General features: G+C 36.2%; 1 protein-coding gene across 3 annotated transcripts in view; it reads left to right on the top strand.

Moving 5' to 3' along the window:
* Positions 1-17,080, top strand: part of DLC1 (DLC1 Rho GTPase activating protein) — a 211,592-nt gene that overhangs the window by 12,989 nt on the left and 181,523 nt on the right. For all 3 annotated transcript variants that reach the window (XM_083862027.1, XM_083862026.1, XM_083862025.1), the window contains exon 2: positions 1,964-3,125. In XM_083862027.1, the coding sequence (XP_083718153.1) occupies positions 2,076-3,125 (1,050 nt within the window). In that variant the 5' untranslated portion in view covers positions 1,964-2,075. The remainder of the gene's footprint in view (positions 1-1,963; positions 3,126-17,080) is intronic.

The following is a 17,080-nucleotide window of genomic DNA, read 5'->3' as shown; positions in this document are numbered from 1 at the left end:
TAAACATACCTCTTTTCAAAGATCTAAACAAAGCACAGTGGTAGCTGTAAAATTAATTTAAATGAAGAGCTTTAGTGTCCATCAGGAAAATGTGCAGCAGAAGTTAAAAGTATTATCACTATTGATTTTTCACTCTGGTAATTTTGGACTACACACACTTAGAAATGAAGATTAAATCAGAATAAGGACGTGCAGCAAATTTATAAAATAATTTGACTTTAGATTTTAGTATTTAGGTTTCATCTCATATTTGACCAGGAAAGAAGAGAGAATTATAAAACTGTATTAACTTTTTAGTACTAAAATTTGCCCCTTGAAAGCAGATAATTTTTTGGCCTGACTCTGTGTGTTATTTTCCATTTTGCTCAGCCTCCCACACGCTAATGACTTGTGCATGGAATTTCATATACTCTATGAATATATGTTCTTTTTAAGCAGTTTCCACAGAGGTGGAAAATGTGAATGTGAAATGAAGCTTGCCATTCCTAAAAGAAGGTTAAAGATCTAGGACTGTGTATAGGTCTATCCTGAAAGTCAATTTGTCAAGACATAATTTATGGAAGTTCAGTTGCCCAGACATAATTCTGCATTTCTTTCAACATAAATACTTTTATACTTTCAGGCATGTGGTTTGTCAAGGCAGCTTTGTGGCCTGGTGGACAATCAGAATTTGCCTTAGTGGACTGAAATGACCCAGAACAAACTCACTACTTAATCTTCTTTATTGCTGAAATCAATAACCAGATCCATGCTAAGTGCTGACAGTTCTTGTGTAGGGAGTGAAAAGTAGAAGTGTCTGCTCCTTGAACTTCTAACATTTTATGAGCCAGAAGTTTTGTTTTTTTCTTTGGCAACAAACTTGTTAATTTTATTTTATAATTAATAAATGAATATATTTTCTTTGTGCTAATATACACATGCAATGACACAAGATTAATGTATCTCAAGTGCCATCATACAGAATGCCTAAGGCAGCAGCCAGTGAAAATTCCCCACATAGAAACCCAAGCAGGGAGGGTGGCCTCTGGCAGAGCAAGACAGTCCAGGTGAGCAGCAAAGCTACAGCCAACCATGCTGGCTCAGAATCTACCCTTCTGGAGAACCCTGTCCTAAATAACAGCTTTCTCCATGCCTTACACTAGAAGATCATTAATATATTCAGCAAGGGAGGTGTGTGGCAAAGTTCAGGTTTTATCATGCATTTGAATGAGGAAATACACCAAAAAACTTGAACTAGTTTTCCAAGTGTTGTATTTTGGAGGGTAGGACTACATGACATTTAAAGGCCCCTTGAAACCCAAGCTTATCTATGATTCTATGATTTCATGATTTTTTTTTTTTTTTATTACAACACAACAACTGATTTACTCTGCAGTTTCTTGTAACACTTGTAATTAAAACTTGGCCTGAAGAGAATGAATAGCAACAATAAAAATAAGAGTCACTGAATGGAGTAAAGATACACACAAGATAAGTAGTTTATACATTTGGTTAATTTGGAAAAACCCTCAGTTGTTCTCTACCTCTTTGGGAAACAGCCAGAATTCTGTACTCCACAGGTTTCTGTGGATGAAGAAGTAATAAAGTTACTCTGTGTGCAAAGCAGCTATAAGATATAATGTCATTTATACCCACTGAAATTATTATCTTATGAGAGACACAGTTAAGCTTGTTGTAAAATTTTGGCTCTGAAGCTACTTGCTTCTCCATGTGCCTGTTTATACTATTTTTGTTTACTTGATTTTGGAAAGTAATCAGAAAAAAATGTTATACTGAATTATGAGTGCCGTCAAGTTTTGTATGAAAAGTATTAAAACTTTAAACAAAACAGTCTTTTAAATTCCTGTCCTTCTGGTCCCACAGCCCTTATCTTGTTTTACACTTTTGTTTAAACTGTTTCTTCCCTTTATTTTTTTTTATTGGGAGTTGATTCAATAACACAGTCTTTTTTTATTTCTTACAGATGTTAAAATGATGAAACTCTCTCTCCCTCTGGAGCAGTGCACAGCAGCCATGACATCTCCTCTGGTCCTCTGTGGAAGGTACATTGTAGTCTGCTGCTGATCTGTTATGACATGTCTCTAGCAATCAGAAAGAAAAGCTGGGAAGAGCATGTAACCCAGTGGATGGGATTGGCTTTGGAGCCTGTGGATTATAATACAGCATGTTGTCACGGACTCGTAGCTGATAACTTGCAGACAAGTATGGAAAAAGATGAGATTTTGAGTGGGGACCGGAAAGAAAAACGTGCTTCATTTCCAGACTGCTGCTACAGTGGAGGGGTGACTGGCTTCCCTGAAAAGCAGCTGGGAAATGTTTCAAAGGAGGTGGATGAAAATGATAACCATGAGGACGAGGAACATTTTCTGGAGGCCAGCACAGAAACTCTAGTCCATGTGTCTGACGATGATGATGACTATTCTGCACTCAACCTGGGTGGTGTTAATTACCACATCACTGCTGTAGGAAGTGAACCCAAAGATGAAGGGCACAGCCTAAATGGAGCAGGCTCCTTAACACAGATGGTACCAATAACAGAGAGTAACAAGGCAGCTGAATCATCTGGGATCAGTGGAGATATGAGTGAGGAACCTGGCTGTAATACAGTTCCTGAAGAGGAGAGGAAAGAAGATGTTTGTGGTAGTATTGGCCAAAGCCTGGAGCTTTGTAATTATGAAGTCTTAAATGAAGTAGTAGATGTAGAGAAGGAAAACAGTATCAATTCTCCAAATGTGAAAGAAGTTATTATGCCTGGGAAGCAGCTGCTTCATACTGCTGTAATTGCACAACAGCGCCGGAAATCTGATGCTTTCAAAGATGGGCTTGGAAAGTCTGAGTGCAATGTGGTAGACAGTGGGATTTCTTCTGAATCATACACCAGTAGTGATGGACAGCTCTGTTTAGCAGTGCAACCCAGCAACGGCCTTATGCAATCTCCTTGCTCTTGCATCCCGGCAGTGGAAAATGGTCTGGATGGAAGTGGTTTCACAGAACCTCAAGTGGCCCCTGAAAACAAATGCCTTTCAAATGTCAGCTCAGCAGAAGACATTCAGTGTTTACATGTAAGGGATCATTTGACCACACAGGAAAATTCAGACAATCAAGTGAAACTGCGCAAAAGAAAGGTAGGATGCTTGTAGACTGCAGAGGTTTTTAAAAATATTTTCCCCCAATTTCTGATTATGGTGATTGTTTCATTAATTTATCAGGTTCAAACAATCTCATAACTAACATGTCTATACAACAACTAAATTTGAGGAGCTCTTTTTAAGGCCTGAGAATGGCTGAGGTATGAATTTGGATGGTACCTTATATTCACTTTATATATTATTTTTTTATATTTCTTAGATACTGTTAAAGGATAAATGAGTACATATCTTCTTTGGTTTTATTTTTGGTTTTCTGCTGTTATCATTATCTGATTCCTCTTAGGAAAACAGATTGTGTCCAGGGATTTGGAGGCCTTATTGAAAAAAAATAGTACAAGGAAAAAATGCAACAAGACTTTAAAAGAGAAAAAAGGAGTGGAAATATTTTGCAGTAGTTCTTTGGTCTTTAGCTCAGCCCTATGAGCATATGTTCTTGCAAAAACAAGTATTGCTGAGTCTGAAACAATAATTTGCAATTTTAAAGCAACCAGTGAGTTTCACTCTCTTCACTAAGGAAGGGTATCATTACAAAATTTTATGGAGAGATTCCTTGGCAATACAACTCCCATTGGCTTTAATGGAAGAAGATGTGCAGATTGTGGCACTATGGAACTCATCTTACAGTCTGGCTTTCCCAGTTATGCTGCTTATTCTAGCTAATAACGAATTTGTAATTGTTTACTTCTCTCTGCCTTTTTTTATTTGACATCATCCAGCTTCTTTTGTCTGGGTTTTCTTAATACATCTGGTTTCTTTTAATTGTGTGGGTTTTGTCTGGCAGCCACACTGCCTCAGTAGCTGTTTCACTAAAGCAAAAATTCACATATCTGAAGTACTCTATGCCCACACAGCATCCTACTGGCTGTTGCTTCCTTTTTAGACCCTTTGGTAATAGTAACACCAGATCAACATGGTGAGAAGATGTAAGCAAGTTTTGCCAAAGGTTTCAGAAGCCCTCAAAGCTGGTCTTTTGGTAGTTCATACAATCACAGTTAATGCAGTAACCACTCAAAGGTCCCAAAGTTACAAATAAGAAACAAATATGACTACTAATACCAGAAATGCTAATGAAAATAGTTCAAATTTAAAAAAAGAAAATTAACCACAATGACATTGCTGTTGAGAACTAATTGACTGTTATAGCCATTACTCAGCTGCTTTACTTTGGCATCAAATTTTCTTTTTAAGTATACTTACTGATAAGTATATTTCATATCATTAGCAAGATGGAACATGCTATATGTATTTTTAATAGCTTTGATTTGATGCTAGTTTCTATGTATCTCCTTGTGTTTTGAGGTCACATACTCATCTTTTAAATGTACACTCATGAGAACAATATTTGAGAATGTATGTATGATTTGTGTTTGTGCCATTAACTATTTTAAAGGACAGACTATAAAAATTTCACTGAGACTAATAGTGACAAAAACTAAGAAAGGAGATGAGCATTAAAAGGAGCAAAATGAGGAGTTTCCTCAAGGAAGTTTGAACATTACAAGGCTGCAGCAATTGCAAAATTGTGTGTAATGTAAAAAGGGATCGGGTCTGTATATCTCAAGGAAACCTCATTCTAATTCAGTTAGAGAAATCTTTGCCAACTAGTGTAACATGAATGGCAAAAGGGAAAAGATATGATCTGCTATTGTTTGTGGTATTATTTATCTCTAAGTTTACAGGACACTTCTACAAACAACATTCCTGCATAAGGGATTTTCTCACTGATATCTAACCATGCACTATTTTACAAAAGCCTGTCTGTGGTGGTAATAGTGTGCAATGAAAAATGTGCTTATGTTTACAAACTTTTCCTGAAAGCCACTTTTGTAATTTTAAGAAAACATTAGAAAAACTGCAGACTTGAAACTGAATCCATTCATAAAAGCCAAGTATTTGCTTTGCAGTGACAGGAAGACTTAAGGGATTGGGAATGGTATATAAAACCTTTTCTCTCAAGGTCAGCAGTTCAAATGGTGCAGTTAAAGCCTAAAACACACCACTGTCTGATTGATGCTCAGTGTCAGTTGTAGTTGCACATAATCATGTGCCCGTAGAGGTCAGAATATGGGAAAAAGCACATGGAAATGAATTGCTAAAGGTATTTGAGCACCAAAATCTTGAGGTAGCACCTTGGGTGATCGCAGAAAGGTGCTGATCTTCAGGCATTTTCATGACAGTTATAACTTAGGACCTTTGAGTAGACTTCTACTGACTCTTGCTGGTACTAAATTCTTTTGCAAATCTGTTCCTCGTTAACATATTTTAAACTGTTTTTAATTGTGGCAATAGAGCATGACCTTCCCTCTTATCTTTAGATCGGCTGTCTTCAAACCAGAGCTGAGGTGAGAGACAGTGCGGATCTGATACACTCGCTCTGCAGACAGATGCAGGTTTGAGGGCTTAAGGGTTTAAAGTTTAGCATCTTTGACCAGCACTAACTCCATTGCAGTAAATTGCTTTAGTCATGATGGATGAACTGACACTGAAGATGCTTTTTGCAAACACGTCCAGCTGCTGCAGCATTCTTTGCTCTCTCAAGTCACCAGAGTTCAAATGTTTGAAGCATAGCACTCTCTTTTCCTTCGCTCTTCCAGAAAGACTTCCGAAGGCTCGGAAATAGGAAGAACCTGAATCTAATTGTGAGATGTTAATGATATTAGGTCTAATTGAGAGATACAAAATAATCAAGCTTTCCTGTTTTTCCTGATTTGATAATCAATTCAGTTCATCCACAACATGAAGTTTATGGTTATTAATGGTTCAGAGTAGCAGAAATGTAAGTGGATTAACTATTTGTGGATAAACCAGCTAGACCCTTCTGTATGCTTTCCTGGGTTAAATAATTTTAGATTTTAAAATAGTCACTTCACATAATTATACATGGAATCTTCTTTGGAACTAAAGAGCAAACTGTAGTGCTTGGGGTATCAAAACAGTTCACATGTATGTTCATATGTAAAAAGCAACAGAGCTTTTAGTCAAGAGTATTATACGAAACTAGAAGAGCACCAACTATTTAAAGAATACCAACAAAAGGAGACTACTTAATTATTATGCACTGATTTGTAAATGGAAGAAAATGGCTATTATCTCATACAGAATCTGTCCAATTTTTGCATGTATGGCATTTGATGTTTTCTTCAGTCTGCTCATCTCATCAAGCTTAGATAAAGACAGGAAAATCCCTGTTTGGTCATATTGAGAAGGTTCACAAATGCATCAGAGCTCTAACAAATTAATTCCATTTCTTTTTCAACACAAAAAAACCCCTACTTTATTCAGCACAGCATAAAAAGGTGGGTTGAGGCATATAGTTTCCCAGTAAGTTCTCCCCACTCACTTCTCAAACCCGTGTGCAGCTGTGCTGTTGCAGCCAGGGATAGTCAGCATTTTGTAAAAGTAATTTTTAGAACAAAGCTCAGACAGCTCTTCTAAATGATGAATCAGTAAAGGAGTAGAAAATCAACATTGCAGAGTGTGGCTCTAAATAGTTTGAATAAAAATCGATGACGTTTTTTAAAAAAAAAGTGAAACATTTACAAACTCCACTTACAAAACAAATTTTGGCTTGTTCCATATATTTAATTTTTCTTCCACCATCCCCTTCTTTTAGATTTTATGCCTCGAAATCATTCAATATAAATGGGAAGAAAACAGCTCCAGAAACAACTGTGACTATTCATCTCTCTCCTGTAGGGCAATGTAGTTCCTCATGGCAGTCTGCTTAGAAGCTTTCCAGTTTCAAATAGATGATGTAATCTTGATGTCATTCCTGCAAGGCTGAAGAATATAAGAGTCAGGGCTATTCTTAATGCTCATTATTATTGCTACTACTTTAATCCAGATTTTTAGATCAAATCCTGTGTGATTTGCAAGGGATGCTTAAGGACACAGCTAATGTCAGCGTAACAGCAGCTGCTGGTGTCAATAAGATGAAAATTAATTTAAGATTAATAATTTAATAATAACTAATTTAAATAAATTAAGATTAACAGAAGACTAGCAGTAAATGTCAAAAGAAACCTGGGAAGAAGGTTACCTGGAATGACACATGTCTTTGGAACAGTGCCTTTTCCACACAGGAAAGCTGTGAGGTTTAAAAACTTGGTTTTACATTTCCTGAACTGTTGCAGTAAATTTTATTTCTTCATTCAACAATTATAATTTTACTAATGTGAGAAAGTAAAAAATTACTTACTTGAATTCAGATTTTTCCATCCATATTTGCTTCTTAAGCATTACACATATTCATGAGATGTGAAGGCTGACTGTCTTCCATTACAACCAGAATTACATTTTGTCTCACAACACTAAGACTATGATTTTTGGGGCAAGTTAGAAAGTTAGGCTCTACCAGGAGGTTCTGTTTGTATCACTATCAATTAATTTAATGAGAAACTCACAAAGCTTTGCTTGCTGGCTCATATTAAGATATGTGGGAGAGGTAGTGGGAAAGCTTCACAAAAAAACCATAAGAGGTACCTGTTTTATTGAAATTGTTTCTTTGCAATTCTTTCTGTGCTGTCTCTTCTATTCTCATTGTATGATCCTTTTCAGCTGAGCATTTAAAGGTAATATGATCTTGTTGTGAACATTGTAGGTATTTTTCTTAATTTATTGCTGTTTCTATACTGGAGTTTTCAGCCCTATCATCAGCATGTCTTTCCAAAGTCTTAGTCCCCCTTTACCTCAATTCTGTCTTTTTTGAATGGTGATAATCGAATGATTCACTCTTTTTCATTTTTTTTTAAATTTAATTTTAAAGATTCTTACTGTAGTTTTGTTATTTCTATTTTATAGAAGCTGGTTTCATAGGGATCCAGCCTGAACTATTGCTACATAAGTAGCAAGATGTCAGCTTGTTAGGGTTTGTAGAGCAACAATAACTCCATGACAGATCAACATAGGAAAAAAGCATAGAAGATAAAAGCAATAAAAACAATAGGAATGTCCAGAAATTTTAATTAAAAGTGGAAATATGTATGTATTCTGATTTTGAAATAGAGAATTAAATTTATATTTTTCTGAGACATAGTCTGCAAATGTGTGTCAGTCAATGGGAGATGACAGCTTTAAAAGCTGGTGATTTTCCAAGTCAATTATCTTTAATTATTCCTTTGCAAAATATGATAAATAAACACAGTCATTTCTCAGGCTTTTTTCCCATTGACTATTTTGAAAGATGGTCATCATGCAAATATGCTAGTGGAGGAATCCAAAAACCAGGAAAGAAATCTCTCATCTAAAATCATAATGATCATTAGAAATTCTGACAGCATGGAAGTCATGAATGTTTTTTGGATGGCTGTTAGAAGACCAAGGTTTCTGTGCTTCATTTTGGTCATGGAAGACTGTGGTGGTGCTTAAATTCAATTCCAATTGGGTTTTTACTGCTCCAGTTTGGTTTTATAATTTGTGTTTTATAATTCTGTAATTTTTACTATTGTTTAAGATGGCCTCTCCTTCCCTCTCCTTCTCCCCTTCTCTCCTTCCCCCCTTCCCCCAGACCTTCCCGCCAAAATCTTGGTTGTCCTGGTAACCCCATCCCATAATAGTTGTTTACCACTTTTCGGTTACCTGTCAATCTTTAAGTTATATAACTTCCCCACCCCCTCATCATGTATTCCTCCTCCCCAAGTTACCTGTTACTGGTTCAAAAGTTGTGCATCCCCTCATTATACATTGGCAAAGAGTTTTAATTGGTCCCACGCAATCCCACCCCCGAACCTACTCAATAAAAAGCCGTGCCATTTCGAGGCCAGCGTCTCTCTCCGGAGCGCGGCCTTGGGACCACGCATCCCTTGGTTGCACACCCTGAGAGTCCCGCCTTTCTATTCTGCGCACTATCCGCACCGTGGTCGGGTTTGCCCACGCCTCTGGCAAAGTGGCCCCTGGATGTAGTGGCGGCAGGGCTGGCCGGAGCTGCACCCATTGGAAAGCCGATCCACTGCAGAAGACCAAACCCAAAGCCAGCTTCTTAGATCTAGACATTGAAAAAGAATTAATGGATGTTCAGTGGAACTACTGTGTTCTTAGAGTGTGCTTAAGTGCCTTGCTGAACTTGGGTGTTATAATAATTTGTAACTTTAGAGACAACAGAAGCTAGTAACTATAGAGATATTACCATAGTAAAATTACTTTCAAATCATATGGTTCTCTATCTATATTTCCTGTACAGTTCAGACCTCCACTTATGCCAGAGTAGCTTCATTTTCATATACAGAGATAAAGAATATATTCTTGGCATCTAGGACATTATTTTCTTAGTTTTGTAAAGGACAATGACAAATGCAAATATTGGAAATATGATAATCTCTTTTTTAAAGATGATCTTTCAAACAGTAGAAATCTATTTTATCAGCTGTGAAACTTGGATTTTTGTTCCATTTCTGCATCTCTTATAATTTTCAAACTTTACATAACTTTTTTTCAAAAGATTCTTAAACTTTCTGAAGGTTTTAGAGAAGAGCATGGATCTGTTTATTCAAATCCATAATGTGAATATGAGCACCATCAAAAATTGGTGAGAGATCTTAAGCCACAACAGCTTTTTGAAAGGTTGACTCCTACCCACAGCTCAGAGCTGCAATCTGTAGTATTAGTACAGTGGGCAATTATTACTGAAATCCACAGTTGCTTCACCACAAGGAATTTGCTGCATTTGCACAACGCTATTAAACAGTCATGGTTTGAAGGCATTGGGAAGAATCTGGCAAGAGAAGCAAGTGAAGCAAAACAAATAGAATGATTTCTTTGAAAAAATAATTAAACCTTCTTGGCTGTCATGAATATTTGTTTCTCTTTTCTGCACTGAAAACTTGTTTTTTAAATTTATCATTTAATAATAAAAATGTGGTTCAAAAATATAAATGGACTGAAACAGTTGGGTTTACATTTTTTTAAAATTTTGTGTATTTTCTATGGTAATTAGTAGAAAGTGGTAGTCATAAAGCACTCCTATTATTGTGGTTACATGACTACGAATTTTCTCTATTACTTTCACAAAAATCTGTATCATAAATATTATCGCCATCTGGGAAGCTAAAGAATGCTTTCCCACAGACTTCCTTTATGTTTGGACTGAAGTACGATGTATTTCAAACAATGTGAAAAGTATTTAAAACAAATTCAGAACAGGATGGGATGATTGCCAGGTCATTACAGTATAACCTTTATGCAAATTTTACTCTGGCACATTTTTGTGACAGTGTTCAGCAATAAATTTTAAAGGCTGACAGTGTTGTCTAGACTGCAAACGAAGAGACTTGCACATCAAATTATGCTTGGAGCTGAGCTACCTAAAATGGTCATGAAAGTATTTGTATTTATAAGCAGTTTGAAGTCACACACTACTTCTTCACCAAAATCATCTACATGCTTTGAGGGACCAGTCTAGAGAGTTTTAGTTTCATACAGTGTGTACTGAGAAATTTCTACTTTTTTCCAGTTCTGCAATACTGATTGGAAGAAAACTTCTAAAACATTTTTTGTTTTGTTTTTAAAATGAATCTTTAAAAACTCCTTACTGGCCAATTATTTACTGCCTGCACTCTATAAATTACTCTACCACTACTCTAGTGGTAGGTCATGTTAAATGGACCAATGACCATGTGCTAAAATGACACCAGATTTTTAATTAACACCAAACTTTTGAGGGAAGCGGTATTGGAAGGAATGAATAGTATGTAAAAGCTTTAACAAATGGGAAGTGGAATTAAGACACTTGGACAAAACACCCTGGATTGCATGACATCACTGTCCACAACACACTTTTCTGTTGGTGAATTTTTTTTATTTTTTTTTAAGGAATTTGCTTCCTAGAGCTGTTCCTCTGGCATTTTCACATGCATAATGTTCACTTTGAATTAACCTTCAAGTGAAAACAGAGACATCCAAGAGGCACGCTGAGCTTCCATCCAAAAACAGTACTTACAGCAGTAACCAGAAAAGACAGTATTAGAGCACTGCTGCCTATATTAAAGAGCCTTTGATGCTGTAGCTATAGCAAAACAGCTTTTTTAAGCTGTCTGCTACAGACATGAGCTGTGCTAAAAGTAAAATGTTTTTTAGTGTTACCTCATCAAAGAAGGAGACAGAGAACACCCTACCCTGGCCAGCTCTGGCAGCAGAGGTGTTACAGCAATATAGTCTTTGCCACTGCTATCAAGGAGTAGTTGACCATAGAAGTTTGGTGGTGGGTTAGTCCACAGGTATCTGACCAATTCCCATGCAATAGGTAAAAGCAAACAAAGAGAACAACTCTTGTGAGCTGAACTGCAGCAAGGTGGGAGCTATCTACAATGATTATTGTGGGATTTTTTTTTCTTGGTGTTTTATTTTGATTGGGTTTTTTTGCTTCCCATCATAATGGTACATACAATTAAAACACCTAAAATGTATTGCTCATGCTTATCTCCTTTTACTGCTCTCTTTCAAAGGTGAAATAAGAGGTATGTAAAGGCAAGGAGGTTTATGCCACAGAAAATACACATGGCATATTGAATATGGCTTTACAAAATGAAACAATACTTCTGCTGCTGCCAAAAGCTATTCCAAGCTCCAGGGGATATGGCCAAAAATGGTTATGAATTCAAATTTAGAGGGATATTCTTCCTTCTTTGAAAAAAATCTAGGCAGCAGTACATGCGTGAGCATATGTGTGAGCTGAGGTAAATATATTGCAAATGTATACCAGATCCTTGCTGCTTTTCATAACTCTGTCATAGCTGATGTCTAAAGCTTTTACAACAATGGACTTGGTTTATGCACACAACGCTAATGAGAAATTGGCTGACTGTAACATGAAGATGTCCTTCAATATTGCAGCAGTAACTTTCGTATCTTAAGTTTCATATTGTCTTTGCAGTCTCACGTTACATAAGACTTAGAATAGCAAATTCAATATGCATTTGTGTTAAATAGAAGCCTATTTATCCTTTTCTGTAAGTTGCCTCCTTCCTAAACCTTTTCTTTACAGAGTGCATCCAATTAAACAAGGATTTCTATTTGAATATCCTGAATATTTTGGTAATGTATTATCTCATCTACCCAACAACAAAGATTTTTAAGGAGCTGATTATATTTTTGCACTATGTGTTTTAATCTCTTGGATGGTATCCTCACTCTTCTTAAAAAAAGATGGTTTGCATGTACTACTAATCATTGCTATGTGATTCATAGGTGTTTAATATGAAGGCATGAAAAAGTTCAGCAGTGCTAAAGCTCATGACTTGTGTTGCATGTAATTTTAGCTTCAAAATATTTTAAAAGCTGACACCTTTATTACACTGAAAATGAAAAAGCATGGCCAAAAGCCAAAACTTAGTAGTCTAGGCCAATCTACCTTCCTACATCTAGATTTCCCAAAAAACACTTCTGATAAATTCCAAATTGTATTTATCTCACACAGATTTAGTAGTGATTCTGTGTGCATATTGCACTTCAGTACATCTGCTGATTTTGTTCCAGCATGTTAAACTCACCTCTTTACAGGTATTCCACTGCTTGGTAGATGATGACAAGGTCATCAAGTGGTAAATGAATGCTGTACTTTTTAGGCTTTCTGTAGAAAGCAAATTGCCAGAAAATAAATAAGAGAAGAGATAATCTCTCAAGACCTGTCTTTTTTCCACTCCCTTAGAGTTGGGATTAAGCTAGAAAGTAAAGATGTGAAAAACAAGTGATTTTTAATGTAAAGTGATAATTCAACTCTTGATTGCACAAAGCTTTCTCAGCACATGGAAACGACTCCCAGTTGGCCACTCTGTTCCCAGGTCTTTTTCAGTATTTAGTACCAAAGATAATTTGGGGAGAAGATCTTCTATATTAGTACCTTGATTAATATTCTTGTGCATAAATCTTTTGCAAGACTCTCATAATTTATCACGCTTCACAAACATTTTATTAGGTTTTTTAAAATGTTGTGTTCTAATTTTTACTGTAGTTTCTTTGGAAAGATATGTTTTAAATCAATGGATTGTGCTTTTGCAGACTGAAGTTCATGAATAGTTATGACAATGAGGAAACCAGCTTTAATCAGATTCAGAAGAAATACATATATTCCTGAAGTCTGCTCTGTTGGGAATGGTAACAGTAGCCTTATATTAGAATGCCCATAATTTACTTTTTTTCTCTCTAGGTCATCCATATTCTCTGTCAGACACAAAAAAAATCCTTTTTCATCTAGTCTTCTAGTCAGGGTGTTAAAAACATAAATTCTTCTCTCTACTCTTGCCTTTTCACTGTCTTTGTTGTTTGGGGGTTTTTTCCCCACTTTGTGTAGAAAGCTGAGTGCAATATTGAGAATTTTAGCCATTTGGATCTTGCATTCATATAAGGCAAAGATTAGCTGGTGACATGTAAATAACATGTATTTCATTCCTTGAAAGAGTCATTATTTCACAGGGTTTGATTTCAAGGCTGCAGCCAAGCAGAGCTCTGTAGTCACATGCAGAGATTAGGAAGGGAATATGAAGATGTTGGTGAAATGGGTGAATGACTTCCATGACTCTGCTCTGCTTTGGTATGAGGGGAGAGTCATCCCAAACACTCTCAAATGCTACTTCTGTAGTAGTGGTGGTGGTTCCTAGACCTCTTCTCCAGCATTCATTCAGTTGCCTAAAATGTGTGCTCAAGCCTAACTATTATGTGGTTTTTTCACAGCTTCTTTAGTGAGTAGAGTCTGCATTGACTTTGTCCCTGATTCTGGTCCCTCTCCCTTTCTCAGTCCTTTCCATTACACTTAATTCACAGAGGACAAACTCTTCTGTGTCAACAGCATTGCCTCAGAAAACATAACAATGAGTTTAAATGTCAGCACTGTTAGCCACTGATGATTGTCTGAGGGTTTAAATAGAAATTTCTTACTTTTTAGCTGCTCTGTTCAGAGGGAATGTTTACCAGCAGCAACATATAATTGCAGAGCTTTGATCTTTGTTTTGAAATGTCTTTTTGAGTGTAAAGAAAACTCATCTATGCTGAGAACAACATTAGAAGCTATTTCTGGATTTAGACCAGGATTCTGAAGGTGAAAGGACACTTCTCCAGCTCTCTCAACAAGTCCTTGGGAAAGTTAAAAATAAGTCTTGCTGAAAAAAAATTGGCCCTTGTTATTTGAGAAAATTTCTTTATTCCAGGAACTGCCTCATGTAGCAGAAATTTATTTACCATCTGTGTAGACTTGAAAAATTTTCCATCTTACCAGATACACAACTGAAATAGCAACAGATTTTCCGTCCCAATGGTTTCCACCAACCTCCGTTTTAAGGGAGTGTTGTAAAAACTTATGAATTTTTGTGCTCTCCGAAGAGGGGTAGCTCAGTTAATAGACCATCTGTGCAACTCTGAGTTCTGATTGTGACCTCTAATAACGTCACCTCACTGTTGCTAAAGCACGTCACTTGGGGGAGGGTAGGGAGGAACTCACAGACCTAATAGCTTAAAATTTATTAGGTTTTTAAATTATAGTTCCATTTTTAGTTAATATTACAGTACTGACTTTTAAAGAAGTAGTCACTTGAGAAATTTATTTACTCTGAGTACAGATGTACTTCCTTAATTTCACAATTCTGCAACTGCAGGGGGAGGAAAAAAGTTAGAAAAAAAATAAATGGTGCCACCACCAAAAATATCTCCATTGGTTCTTGAAGTAACTAGTCCTTTAAAATATGAAGCAACCTGTCTGTAAATCTGAATATCACTTCTGAGTATTCATATGAATACACAGGCCAGAAACCAATGCAAACAATTCCTGGGAGACAGAAAAAGAAAAAATAGTTCAGGAACAGATGTCAGAGTACACCAGTGTAGCTTTTGTTTGTTGCTTCTGCATTGATGTTTTTCTCTCATTTATTTGGTGGATACATTTTATTTTGTTTCTAATACATATCAAGAATCCTTAAGAACTATGAAGGCTGATTCCTAGTTGATGCTTAGACGGATTTTTTGATCCCGTCTACCAAAATAATATTTTTGTGATTAGCAAGCTTGGTGTTCGAGGCAGTTGTCAAACGTTTCCTCTCAATTCAGAGGTCTGATTTGCTGAAAACATTAGGAACCTTTATGTAGCATGCTTATTATAATTGAAGAGCTTTTCTGCCTTATCTATTCTTACCTGCCGTTCTGCTCAGGATGTTTGACTGAAGGTGCTTAATCCTAAACAGGCCTGTCAAAGATGCTTTTGCTTTCATAATTCTTAGTCTCTGAACTAGCAAAATGTGACTTTTTTTTTTAACTGAAAGTTTTACTGAATCCTTTAATCTAGACATTCAAATCTGTATTTAAAACTTATTCTATCTATTTTGGATACTTGTATAACTTTTCTGTTTGACTGCATGTGGTAAGATAAGATACTGTTGTTTCAGCAAAATCGTATAATTGTGAAATGAATGTGTGTAGGTTTTAAGCCATTCTATATTCTTTGTTGCTGCTGCTAAATTACCTACAATCCAAAAATGAGGAAATCACAATTTATATTATCAGCATTCAACTTAATTTTTTTCAAGAACCTGAACTTTAAAATGTGAGTTGCAGTTCCCAGGGAAAGGGAGTGGGTACATATGCACTGTCATGTTTTAGTTTGGGCCAGGACCATTCTTTTGAAGGGACTTTACTGAGTGGCATGATATGAAGTATGAGAGGTGAATGATATCAGATGGGGAGATTAAGTGTGCACTCTCTGATTTGATAGCTGCAGGGCAGACTTGATAGATCTAATGCATTGATTCACAAAGAAAAAATGTATTTTGAAATTATTAATAGTCTGAGAATTTTTCAGATATTAATAAAAAAATGTACCTCGAGGGTAGTAGATTCTTGCACTTGTGCACTGTGCAAGAAATATTAACTCAAAGACATAGTCAAAGGATTTTAGATTTGCATCACTTGCAACATGAAAATGTCAAACTCTGTCCTCCACCCCAAACAAACTGATTGCAAAAGATGCGATTGTTACAACTTTGAGAACAATGACTACAAAAAAAACCCTTCTGAAAACAGATTTTTAAAATAGATAAGTACATCACAGTTTCCTTTCAGACGAATTTGATTAATATTTCCTGCTAGAAGAATATAGATTTCTATCTATAGAATATAGATTTAGCCCTTAAACAAAGTAAGCAGGCTCTTGAGATTTTTATAGGTTTTGCTTTTTCTATCTGAAATATATCAGATGCAATGTAAAATTACTAAAGAATATTTTCCTCCTGTGCTTGTGCTTTCTAGTTCTCTCCCCAATTCCCAGTAGTCTTGTGGTAATGTGTTCATTCTGTTGGCCAGCTGTTCAGCTCTCCATGAATGCATCCTCCTGATGTGCATTTCCCAGCATTTTGAAGACAATGTCCTTTTCCACTTCAATATAAAACTTTTCAAAAGCAAAACTGTGTACCACTGGGAATCTAGACAGGGAATCTAATGAAAACATAATCAAACTCAGTGAGGAGTGAAGAAATAGATATTACACCATATAAGCACTAAAATGGTTTAAATATGTGTTTGAAATAGAAGTAGTGAGAAGACTGTCCTTTGTATTAGGGATTGGGGTCGTTTTGTTTTTGTTGGGGTGTTTGTTGGTTTGGGGGGGGGGGGAGTTTTTGTGGTTTGTTTTTGGGGTTTTTTTTGTCTCTGACACAATTACCTTTATTTTGCTCTTAGTGAAGGAACTCTCTTAGAAAGTTCCTTAGAAAGGAACTCTTTGGTTTCTTTCTCTAGGCCCTTGGTAGTAGGACCCAATAGTAAAGCAAATATTATCACCCACTATTGCCACTGATATTAACTTCAGTCTTTGGTAAGGACAGAGTTGTGATCATCAAAGGTAAAGTTTGTCTCTACAGGGGGAATAGGAAGTGTACAAGTGGACAAAAACAGCATAAACTGATTTCTTCCCTCTTGGAACATGTTTTTCACCAAAAAAATCTTGTGGGATTATTAAAGAC

The sequence above is a fragment of the Zosterops lateralis genome (assembly GCF_965231275.1).
Source record: "Zosterops lateralis genome assembly, chromosome: 5".
Classification (NCBI taxonomy): Eukaryota; Metazoa; Chordata; class Aves; order Passeriformes; family Zosteropidae; genus Zosterops; species Zosterops lateralis.
Note: the sequence above shows the minus strand (reverse complement) of the source record. Positions and strands in the feature narration are given on the sequence as shown.